The sequence below is a fragment of the Hypanus sabinus genome, chromosome 6 (genome assembly GCF_030144855.1).
Source record: "Hypanus sabinus isolate sHypSab1 chromosome 6, sHypSab1.hap1, whole genome shotgun sequence".
Taxonomy (NCBI): domain Eukaryota; kingdom Metazoa; phylum Chordata; class Chondrichthyes; order Myliobatiformes; family Dasyatidae; genus Hypanus; species Hypanus sabinus.
Genome location: NC_082711.1, coordinates 181502339 through 181514533, shown reverse-complemented (window position 1 = coordinate 181514533; position 12195 = coordinate 181502339). Strand labels below are relative to the sequence as shown.

The window sequence follows — 12195 nt, the reverse complement described above, 5'->3', positions numbered from 1 at the left end:
TCCCGGCAGTGACTGCATACCTTTGGCTCTGGCGGTGCGTCACGGACTGGTGTACACGCCTTGTTCGTCTGTGTGTGTGTATCGCTGTCTCTCTCCCCACCCCCACCGAGTGGAGTTTTGAGTCCGCTCTCCTGTCTGTCCCGGATTGCATGCTGTGTCCGAGGAAGGTGTGAATCTGTCTAGCGACCCCTCCCGAGTCGAATGGAGCGGCAGCCGCTGGGAAGTGGATTGGGGAGCGAACAAACACTCGGGACTCTCCAAGGCTAAAGCAACCAACGGCGTCCGATGGACGGACGGGGCAGGGAAGTACCTGGAGGTGAGGACGGGAGCGGGAAAAGAGGTGAGGGGTCTGAGTGCGGAGGGATGTTGAGGGTGGAGGACTGCTGGAGAGGGGTCTGGATGGGGCAGGTCAGGGTGACGGTTCACTTTGACGCCATATCTCCCTCTGTCCTCCCAATTCTCTCCACCTTTCTTCCATTCACTGTCTCCTTCCCTTTCACTCTCCCCTTCTGCCTTTCTCTGAACTTTCATTCTCCTCCCTCTCTTTTTCCCTTACTATTTCCCTTCCTCTTCCTCCCTCCTATTCTCTCCCTTTTACTCCCCTCTGTCCACTCCCCTACCTTCTCCTGTTCTCAATCCCTCCCCCTTTCTTTCTCCTCTTGTCCCTCCTCCCCTTCCATATCCTTTTCCCTTTCTCACCACTCTTCTTCCCTTGGTTTCTCCACTCCTCCCTTTTTCCCAACCCTCCCTCCCCCTCTCCACTTCCCTACCCACCCCAGATACCAGGCCCTCAACCCTGTGTCTACCACAGACAGTGGGGCCAGTGCTTGTGGGTGATGGTCAACGCAGGAGGAAGAGGACCATTTTTAGCCAGTGGCAGCTGGGGGAGCTGGAGGAAGCATTTGTGGAGACTCCCTACCCAGGCATCAGTGTGAGGGAACGGTTGGCTGAGACCATTGGGCTGCCCGAGGCCAAAATCCAGGTGAGTGCAGTCAGCAAAGGCAGTGAGGTTGTCTGTGTAACCTTGCTTGGGTGGGGGGTGGTTGGGAGAGATCGGACAGGAGTCATTAGGAGACTCACGAATGAGGGGACAGATTCACGAATTGAGGGTCTAGTCATTTATAACTGAGATCACAGTTACATGGCATTGACACAGGCCCTTCAGCCCAACTGGTCCATGCTGACCATCCAGCCAGTCCCATTATCTGCATGTGGAAAAGGTATACGATGTACAAAGGAATTGGTGAGGCCACACTTGGAGTTTTGTCGCCGTTATAAAAATTACGAAAAGTACTGGAAAGGCTTACCAGGATGTTGCCGGTAATTGGGTGCCTGAGTTACAAGGAGAGTTTGTGTACACGAGGACTTTATTCCCTGGAATGTAGGAGATTGAGGAGAGACCTAAGATCAGGAGGGACATAGGATGAAAGTACACACTCTTTTTCCCAGGAGAGGAGGTCTTGAAAAGGAGGGTATAGGTTTAAGATCAGAGATGAGAGATTTAAAAGGGACGTCACAGGCAGCTTTTCAAGCAGAGGATGGCATGTGCTAGGAACAAGCTACCAGAAATAATGATTGATGTGAGTTCATTAGTAATGTTTAAAATCCATCCATACAAGTCTATGAACAGCAGAAGTTCAGAAGTCTATGGGCCAAACATGGGCAGATGCAACTAGCTCAGTGGGCAACACAGTGGGCATGGATGAGTTGGGCTGAAATGCCCCTTTCTCTGCTGTAGGACTGTAGACTCTAGCATTGTAAACTGGTACCATGAATAGAGGGCTGTCCCAGGCACCATGTAAATGCACGTTTTTCAGAGACAAATAATTTTCCTACGCTTGTTTCTGTGTGAGGGGTTGGGGGAGCGTCTTCATTCCTAGCCACATTATTGTTCTCCTCGAGGAATGGCAGGTGTATAAAACAGGCAATAGTCACTCAGTATCTGATGTACACTCCACAATTACCTGGTCTAGATGCCAGTAAACAGAAAGGGATGGTGGCAAAACAGTTCTGGTCCCACACCCAAGAAACCCTCCCAGAGCAGGTAAGGAGCATGGATCCCTATAAACCCCAAGATGAAGGGAGTTGTGAAGAGGTGACCAGGTTGTGACTACTGAACATCTTCCATTATAATTGATTCTGGAAATGTTCCTGTGAATTGGTAGAGAGCAAATTAGAGCCCACAGTGTGAGAGAAAGAGAATGGGGAACTGCTGCCCAATTTTCCCGACATCATATGCTGGTAAAACTCTGAAATCCATTGCAAGGACTGTGAGATCAAAGACTAACTTAGCAGAGCAGAGTCAATGTAATACACAAACAGAAATCATGTTTGATCACATGTGCTGATCATTAAGAATGTAGCCAACAAACAAGTTGATCTGATGTACTGGGCTTCTGTCAGGCTGAGAACTGGTTAGTCAACAGAACACAAGGAGTTAGTATAAATGCATCATTCTCAGGGTGTGTCTGGTCAGGGACCATGGTGATTAGCACTGGAGCCAGCTAGTGATCACTGAAAACAAAGGTAACATTAAACTAGCTTATGACACAAAACCCAAGAGAACTTGGGTTGTGTTGCGAAGAAGCTTGAAGTTGAGGTGGACGTGCTGAGGGGTGGCAGGTGGGAACGAGAGGTGTCATCTCAAAGTATTTCCTTGAACAGCAAGGGATTGGGAAACGTGGATTTTCAAAGGGACAAAAACCCTGAAAATTGATGCAGTGCAGTACGAGGTCAGGAAGGTGAACAGGATTAAAAGAAAATGTGAAAGGTCTCATGCTGCAGTTGTACAGGGGCTAGTGAAACTGCACATGGACTACTATGTACAATTTTTTTGCCTTATCATACAAAATGGGTGGCAGAGTGGGGATATGTCTCTACCAATGGAAGTTTAAGGCACTCCTTACCTCCGCTAACCTGCAGGTCATCCTTTGGCAAGGTGTAGCACCTGCTTAGCCCCTCCCCCAATGATCAGGGTCAGGTGAAGCCATGGGATCAGGTGGTGGATGGTCGTATGAGCAGATGGTGCATATCACAAGTCCTGGTTATGTGACCACTGACACCAGGAAGACAATCTCTGAAGAGTATTGATAATTGCTGGGGTCACCCATCTTATAAAGGCGCTGTTCAGAAGAAGGCAATGGCAAACCACTTCTGCAGAAAAGTTAGCCAAGAACAATCATGGTCAAAGTCCATGATCGTCTACAACATACAACACAGCACATAACAAGCGAACACGAGGAAATCTGCAGATGCTGGAAATTCAAACAACAACACACACAAGATGCTGGTAGAACACAGCAGGCCAGGCAGCATCTATAGGGAGAAGCGCTGTCAACATTTCGGGCCAAGACCCTTCGTCAGGACATAACAAGCGAACATGGTCACATGGGGGAGATGGAGGGTAAGGATTTGTTGTCAAGGATTTAAGTCAGAGGTTAGCTTATTAAAAAGTACAACGGGTGGGTGGTGCAAGGGTAATTCCCCCAAGTAGTCTAGAACTGGGGCAGAGTGTCGAAAGAAGTAGTTGGCCAAGTCGGACTGAAATCAGAAATGGCTCTGCTAGAGGGTGTGAATCTTTGGGATCTCGGGACTACATGTCTGGGGGGTCTGACTGAGAATACTCAAGGCAGAAACTATGCATTTTCAAATGGAACTGAGAGTGTGTGGGTGCCATGTGAGGTGATACTGAGGAAAATCAGCTGTCATCTTGTTGAACGTGTGAGCAGTCTGCTTCTGTTAAATACTGTTTGTGTGGCAAGAAATGCCTCCTCCCTCTCCCACTGAACCATTGCTACCTCCGTTTTTCTAGTTATTTCTTGGTCCATCACACCATGGGTGCAGAAACGGGGAAAGACCATTCAGCCTGTCCTGAGACTGCTCCATAGCTGATCTGACATTTAGTCCCTGCTCTTTCTCAGTAACCCTTGATTTGTTTACTGATTGGAGTCCATCTCAGTCTTAAATATACACAAGGACTTTGGCCCACAGCTCTCTGTGGTTGCACGTCCCACACTGTCAGTCCTTAGAAAAATTCTTCGAAGTGCCCCTATACACTAACTCTGTCATGGACAGTCCCAAGTCAACTGCGAAAGGAGGAGGGCTGGGCATGAGGCGAGCAATCCCGTTCCGTAAAAACCCAGAGCTATAGAAACACCAGGAGAAGCTCCACAGACCTCATCCCTGGGAGAGGAAGGATCTTCAAAGATGGTCTACACTTGGAGCTGTAAAAGACTGGCCCAGAACAAAGGACCCTGGTGAGCTGCCTAAGAGAAGAGAACCCCCTTATTCTGCACCCATGCCCTCTGGTTCCTGACTGCCTCATGACAGGAAAGGCATTTTTAACATTTATTATCCCTTACAGAGAACCTCAGTAAGATGACCTCTCATTCTTCTAAATCCCTGTAAGGAGGGTCCCAACTTGTTTACCTCTCCTCCTAAAATAGTCTCTCCATACATCGGGTCATCCTGGTGATTTTTATCAGAACCACATCTACAGAAGTATGAAAGAATACCTTCTTTGAATTAGCAAGACCAGAATCCTTCTCTAGTTGTGGTCTCACGAGTGTACTATAGTAATCATAGTATTATAGTAAGTGAGACCTTAGTAATCAATACTCTGATCCCTTTTTAAAAAAAGGAGCCAAATGTTCGATGCATGCAGACACAAAGCTGTTAGGCTTTAATCTCTTCTCCATTCCCTACGCCTGCCCCCTCCCTTTGATTTCTGCCTTCTCAGTTTGCTTTCTACTGCTTTTCCATTCATTGCTGTCTTCCTTACACTCTCCCTCATCATCTCACTCAGGTTCCTGGCCCCCTTCTGTTGCAGTCTGAACCCTCCCCTGAGGACACTAACACACACTGCTGGTCATGAGTTCAAAATATAGAATATTACAGCACAATACAGGCCCTTTGACCCATGATGTTGTGCTGACCTTTTAACCTACTCTAAGAGTTGTAAGCAACGGCACTAGTCCCTTCCTGGCAGTGTTGTAATGTCACCTGGTGCAGTGTAGCAGTGCCTTCAGTCGGTTCTGGTTGCAGACAGCTCAGGTGATCTGGAAACAGTAAGTGCAGGCAGCTCTCACATCTGACCCAATCTATCCACACAGAGGTAGAGCAATCCAATGTTGCAGCTTTGTCCATGTCACTCACTCCCATCATGTGGGGATAGGGCAGATGCTCAATACATCAGTCACATTACGTGCACAACTTGGCAGCCGGCTGAATTATCGCTTGTTGTTTTACAGGTCTGGTTCCAGAACCGTCGGGCTCGATGCACAAAACAGGCCAGGAGGGGGAAGAGGAGGAGGGGCCTGGGAGGGTGGTGTCCACCCTTGGCTCCTGCCTACATGGGGCTGGGCAGTGGGGCCCAGCTCTGCAGCACCCCCAGAGCAGGAAGGCACAGCTGTCCAAACTGGTACCAGGAATGGGCAGGCAGGGTACAGATCTCCAGCGAGAAGATCAGAGCTTGGGCTCCTGCCCACACCATGACCAGAGACAGCGACAATATTCGACGTCAGAACGAAGAAGTCAGGGCAGCTCCCTCCAGTCGGCAAAATGACCAAGTCGTCCCACAACTGAAATCACTAGCTGAAGACCAAGGCACATCTGGGTCTTGCACCTCCCTCCGCCTCACCTCAGACCTAATTTACAGTGCAGCCATTGTCACCAATGTGTAACAGACCCCAGCCTCCCATGATGATGTACAGGGTTATCAGACCTTATCTACACTGTCACCAACATGTAATGACCCCCAGTCTCTTCCCACAGTTAGACAAGCAGAGACAGCCCACCTAGCTCTCCGTTAGAGCAGACATCTCTGGCCTTCCACAGATTTCTGCACACTTCCTTCCCCAAGTTCAGCCTCATAGTGAAAGACCCACCTGGTATCACGGTGGTTTGCAAGGACAGGGAGTAATATCTGATCTCAGACATCTCCTTAGCTTAGCCTGGTCATGTTCAGAGGGAGCTGTGTTCAGTTTATGATGGAGAGAGTAATCTTCAACCTGTCTCACCATTACACTTTCAACAGTGGTTATTGTGCCTGCACAAGTCCACACTCTAGACAGGTGGGGATGAGGCAGGGGAAATTCAAAGGTCATGAGGGAGGTGGGTAATACAGTGTGCTCCACATCACTGATTTACTGATCTATTTGGCCTTGTGATGATGAGACAGTGATCCCTGTCTTCCTCTCCCCTATATTAACTATGAGTTAGAGGGACAGAAGGCCGGACACACCCTGGTTTGAAGAGTTACTATTTGTTCATGTGTCATGTTGTCCTTGGGTACGGAAGACTTCAGGTTGATATACAAGCAGAGTGAATGGGGAAAATACTTGTGCTTGTATTTATAGCACTCCTGCCCCACTCCACTACAGTGAACCCTAATGCGAGTAGGAAGCTCGGTGCCAGGGGCAGTTCCTTCCCATCTGGGAGATGGGAGGCAGAAGTGGAGCTCAGGTAAGGTATGGGAAACTGGACAATGTGCTGGAGTGACCAGACCATTAGGCAGGTGGAACAGATACAAAAGGAACAGTGAAGGTGGTCTCTGTCACCAGTGCACAGCTCTTTTGGGACACCTCCCCCACCGTCAGACCACTCTGTAACCACTCAGATTAAACAAAATAAAGATCGTCTAATTCCAGCTCCTGAATCTTTCACTGAGACTTTCTGATCCTTCAATTAATCCAGACTGAATTACAATATACAGCCTCGTACACAGGACAATGCAAAGATAAAATAATGAAAAACCCTCGGAGTTAAAACAATCAGATTGACCTCTACACAAGCCTCTAAGATGATCTTTTAATTACTGTGGGATTTTTTAAATATCTGAATATCATCAACTATAGCTCTGCAAGTCTCATCATCAGTTTGGTTGGAATCCTGCTCCCCACCTGCCAGCAATCTGTTAATCCCCATCTCAATACTGAGTGTGAGGTAATCCCCGTCTCAGTTTCGAATGTCAGGTAAACATGGGGCGGGCAGTTGGCTGAGTAACAAAACCACAACCTCAAGTTTAAAGAGCAAACACGTGGAAATCTGCAGATGCTGGAAATTCACAAACAACAACACACACAAAATGCTGGTGGAACACAGCAGGCCAGGCAGCATCTATAGGGAGAAGCACTGTCGACGTTTCGGACCGAGACCCTTCGTCAGGATAGCCCTGAGTCCTGATGAAGGATCTCGGCCCGAAACGTCGACAGTGCTTCTCCTTATAGATGCTGACTGGCCTGCTGTGTTCCACCAGCATTTTGTGTGTGTTGTTGTTATCTCAAGTTTAAAAGTTATTCTTTTATCACAAGTGAGAGTGAAGTGATTTAAAAATCAATATAACCAATGCAGAGCTCAGAGTGAAGTTATCCTGTCATACACATCTCCTAGCCAGCTAGAGACTCAGGCAAGACACAATTCCATTTGGGACATGCTTCCTCTCCCAGCAGTCTCTGCTAGAATTACTGAAGGCAAAGGAGTTCCAGTTAAAACTTTGCGGGCAGCAGATAGACGTTAGCAGGGCTATCAGCATTAACATTCGTTACTTAGGGATCTACTCGTGGGGAGAAGGGTTGAGTAGTTATAAGCTCAGACTACTACAGTACAGAAACAGGTCTTTCAGTCCATCTAGTCTGTGCTGAACTGTTATTCAGCCTAGTCCTATTGACCTGCACTGGACCACGGCCCTCCATACCCCTACCATCCAAATATCTATCCAAACTTCTCTTAGTAAGATGTAAGAATGTAAGTAAGATGTTAAGAATTGGAGGAGATGGCAGTTGAATGTGTGGCTGAGGAGTTGGTGCAGGGGGCAGGGTTTTAGATTTTTGGACCATTGGGATCTCTTCTGGGGAAGGTGGGACCTGTACAGATTGGATGGGTTGCACCTGAACTCAAGGGGGAGCAATATCCTTGCTGGTAGGTTTGCTAGCATGGTTCGGGAGGGTTTAAACTAATTTGCAGGGGGGATGGGACCCGGAGCGATAGAGCAGTGAAAGAAGTGCATGGAGTAAAGCCAGATCTAAGATAATAGAGAGGCTTCGAGGAAAGAGCAGCAGAATAAAGGATATAAAGGTAGTAAGGTAGAAGGGCTAAAGTGTGTGTACTTCAATGCAAGAAGCATCAGGAACAAAGGTGATGAACTGAGAGCTTGGATACATACATGGAATTATGATGTAGTGGCCATTACGGAGACTTGGCTGGCACCAGGGCAGGAATGGATTCTCAATATTCCTAGATTTCAGTGCTTTAAAAGGGATAGAGAGGGGGGAAAAGGGGAGGAGGGGTGGCATTACTGGTCAGGGATACTATTACAGCTGCAGAAAGGGTGGGTAATGTAGCAGGATCCTCTTTTGAGTCAGTATGGGTGGAATTCAGGAACAGGAAGGGAGCAGTTACTCTACTGGGGGTATTCTATAGGCCCCCTGGTAGCAGCAGAGATACCAAGGAGCAGATTGGGAGGCAGGTTTTGGAAAGGTGCGAAAATAACAGGGTTGTTATCATGGGTGACTTTAACTTCCCTAATATTGATTGGCACTTGATTAGTTCCAAGGGTTTAGATGTTAAGTGTGTCCAGGATGGATTCCTGTCACAGTATGTTGACAGGCCGACTAGGGGGAATGCCATACTAGATCTAGTATTAGTTAATGAACCGGGTCAGGTCACAGATCTGTCAGTGGGTGAGCATCTGGGGGACAGTGATCACCGCTCCCTGGCCTTTAGCATTATCATGGAAAAGGATAGAATCAGAGAGGACAGGAAAATTTTTAATTGGGAAAGGGCAAATTATGAGGCTATAAGTCTAGAACTTGCAGGTGTGAATTGGGATGACATTTTTGCAGGGAAACGTACTATGGACATGTGGTCGATGTTTAGGGATCTCTTGCAGGTTGTTAGGGATAAATTTGTCCCAGTGAGGAAGATAAAGAATGGTAGGGTGAAGGAACCATGGGTGACAAGTGAGGTGGAAAATCTAGTCAGGTGGAAGAAGGCAGCATACATGAGGTTTAGGAAGCAAGGATCAGATGGGTCTATTGAGGAATATAGGGTAGCAAGAAAGGAGCTTAAGAAGGGGCTGAGAAGAGCAAGAAGGGGTCATGAGAAGGCCTTGGCGAGTAGGGTAAAGGAAAACCCCAAGGCATTCTTCAATTATGTGAAGAACAAAAGGATGACAGGAGTGAAGGTAGGACTGATTAGAGATAAAGGTGGGAAGATGTGCCTGGAGGCTTTGGAAGTGAGTGAGGTCCTCAATGAATAATTCTCTTCAGTATTCACCACTGAGAGGGAACTTGATGACAGTGAGGACAATATGAGTGAGATTGATGTTCTGGAGCATGTTGATATTAAGGGAGAGGAGGTGTTGGAGTTGTTAAAATACATTAGGATGGATAAGTCCCCAGGGCCAGATGAAATATTCCCCAGGCTGCTCCACGAGGCGAGGGAAGAGATTGCTGAGCCTCTGGCTAGGATCTTTATGTCCTCGTTGTCCACAGGAATGGTACCGGAGGACTGGAGGGAAGCAGATGTTGTCCCCTTGTTCAAAAAAGGTAGTAGAGATAGTCCAGATAATTATAGACCAGTGAGCCTTATGTCTGTGGTGGGAAAGCTGTTGGAAAAGATAGGATCTATGGGCATTTAGAGAATCATGGTCTGATCAGGGACAGTCAGCATGGCTTTGTGAAGGGCAGATCGTGACTAACAAGCCTGATGGAGTTCTTTGAGGAGGTGACCAGGCATATAGATGAGGGTAGTGCAGTGGATGTGATCTACATGGATTTTAGTAAGGCATTTGACAAGGTTCCACATGGTAGGCTTGTTCAGAAAGTCAGAAGGCATGGGATCCAGGGAAGTTTGGCCAGGTGGATTCAGAATTGGCTTGCCTGCAGAAGGCAGAGGGTCGTGGTGGAGGGAGTACATTCAGATTGGAGGGTTGTGACTAGTGATGTCCCACAAGCATCTGTTCTGGGACCTCTACTTTTCGTGATTTTTATTAATAACCTGGATGTGGGGGTAAAAGGGTGGGTTGGCAAGTTTGCAGGTGACACAAAGGTTGGTGGTGTTGTTGATAGTGTAGAGGATTGTTGAAGATTGCAGAGAGACATTGATAGGATGCAGAAGTGGGCTGAGAAGTGGCAGATGGAGTTCAACCCAGAGAAGTGTGAGGTGGTACACTTTGGAAGGACAAACTCCAAGGCAGAGTACAAAGTAAATGGCAGGATACTTGGTAGTGTGGAGGAGCAGAGGGATCTGGGGGTACATGTCCACAGATCCCTGAAAGTTGCCTCACAGTTAGATAGGGTAGTTAAGAAAGCTTATGGGGTGTTAGCTTTCATAAGTCGAGGGATAGAGTTTAAGAGACGCGATGTAATGATGCAGCTCTATAAAACTCTAGTTAGGCCACACTTGGAGTACTGTGTCCATTTCTGGCCGCCTCACTATAGGAAGGATGTGGAAGCATTGTAAAGGGTACAGAGGAGACTTACTAGGATGCTGCCTGGTTTAGAGAGTATGGATTATGATCAGAGATTAAGGGAGCTAGGGCTTTACTCTTTGGAGAGAAGGAGGATGAGAGGAGACATGATAGAGGTGTACAGGGTATTAAGAGGAATAGACAGAGTGGACAGCCAGCGCCTCTTCCCCAGGGCACCACTGCTCAGTACAAGAGGACATGGCTTTAAGGTAAGGGGAGAGAAGTTCAAGGGGGATACTAGAGGAAGGTTTTTCACTCAGAGAGTGGTTGGTGCGTGGAATGCACTGCCTGAGTCAGTGGTGGAGGCAGATACACTAGTGAAGTTTAAGAGACTACTAGACAAGTATATGGAGGAATTTAAGGGGGGGGGGGGGTTTATATGTGAGGCAGGGTTTGAGGGTTGGCACAACATTATGGGCTGAACGGCCTGTAATGTGATGTACTGTTCTATGTTCCATGTTAGCTCATTGTCAGAGTTCTCCCTGAGGATGAGATTTTGAGAAGTCTCAGCAAAGGCTCTGGAATACACGCAGAATAGCCTCCATAATCTCCCAAAACACTCTCAGAAACAAGAGTGGTGGTTGCAGAATGGGAACTGAAGAGGTTACAGCTCATTCAGATAAAAGGTTCATGGATAAACAGCAGCCTATTTGGCTAACCTTGGTGTGGGGAAAGTTAGTAATAACGTTAAGAAATTCCCACGGTCTGAGCAGACTAGATGTCAACAAGGAAGCATTGAATGCCTGGCTCAGAGTTGGAGACCTCTTCCCAGAAACAAAGGGGTTCCTTGTGGCAATACAAGACTAGGTTGTTAACACAAAAGAATATCAAAAATATTTAATAAAAGACCAACAAATTCAAGATGATAAATGCAGAAAATGTCTGGAGAAACCAGAGATTAATCCAACACATTACAGGATCCTACAAGACTGGGCTGAGAAGTGGCAGATGTTCAACCCAGATAAGTGTGAAGTGGTTCATTTTGGTAGGTCCAATATGATGGCAGAATATAGTATTAATGGTAAGACTCTTGGCAGTGTGGAAGATCAGAGGGATCTTGGGGTCTGAGTCCAAAGGACACTCAAAGCTGCAGTGCAGGTTGACTCTGTGGTTAAGAAGGCATACAATGCATTGGCCTTCAACAATCATGGGATTGAGTTTAGGAGCCGAGAGGTAATGTTAGAGCTATATAGGACCCTCGTCAGACCCCACTTGGAGTACTGTGCTCAGTTCTGGTCACCTCACTATGGGAAAGATGTGGAAACCATAGAAAGGGTGCAAAGGAGATTTACAAGGATTGGGGAGCATGCCTTATGAGAATAGGTTGAGTGAACTTGGCCTTTTCTCCTTGGAGCAAGGGAGGATGAGAGGGGACCTTACAGAGGTGTACAAGATGATGAGAGGCATTGATCGTGTGGATAGTCAGAGGCTCTTTCCCAGGGCTGAAATGGCTAACACGACAGGACACAGTTTTAAGGTGCTTGGAAGTAGGTACAGAGGAGATGTCGGGGTAAGTTTTCTTTACAGAGAGTTGTGAGTGCGCAGAATGGGCTGCCGGCGACAGTGGTGGAGGAAGCTACTACAGGGTCTTTTAAGAGACTCCTGGACAGGTACATGCCTAGGTAATTTCTAAGGTAGGGACATGTTTGGCACAGCTTTGTGGGTCGAAGGGCCTGTATCGTGCTGTAGGCTTTCTATGTTTCTACAGTAGTTTAACTCAATCTGTT

At 47.3% G+C, this 12195-nt stretch overlaps 1 protein-coding gene across 1 annotated transcript; it reads left to right on the top strand.

Annotated features, from left to right (window-relative positions):
* Positions 1 to 250: 250 nt before the first annotated feature.
* LOC132395137 (homeobox protein SEBOX-like) lies at positions 251 to 6603 on the top strand. The gene is made up of 3 exons (XM_059971437.1): positions 251 to 316; positions 780 to 982; positions 5250 to 6603. Exons 1-3 carry the CDS (start codon positions 286 to 288, stop codon positions 5679 to 5681), a joined length of 666 nt encoding a protein of 221 aa, XP_059827420.1. The 5' UTR covers positions 251 to 285; the 3' UTR covers positions 5682 to 6603.
* The last annotated feature ends 5592 nt before the right edge of the window (positions 6604 to 12195 follow it).

Excerpts from the sequence above, each read along its gene's own strand:
- LOC132395137 (XM_059971437.1), top strand. The coding sequence starts at position 286 with ATGGACGGACGGGGCAGGGAAGTACCTGGAG. Across the intron at positions 317-779 it reads GGGCAGGGAAGTACCTGGAG|ATACCAGGCCCTCAACCCTG; the intron begins GTGAGGACGGGA and ends TACCCACCCCAG. Across the intron at positions 983-5,249 it reads TGCCCGAGGCCAAAATCCAG|GTCTGGTTCCAGAACCGTCG; the intron begins GTGAGTGCAGTC and ends GTTGTTTTACAG.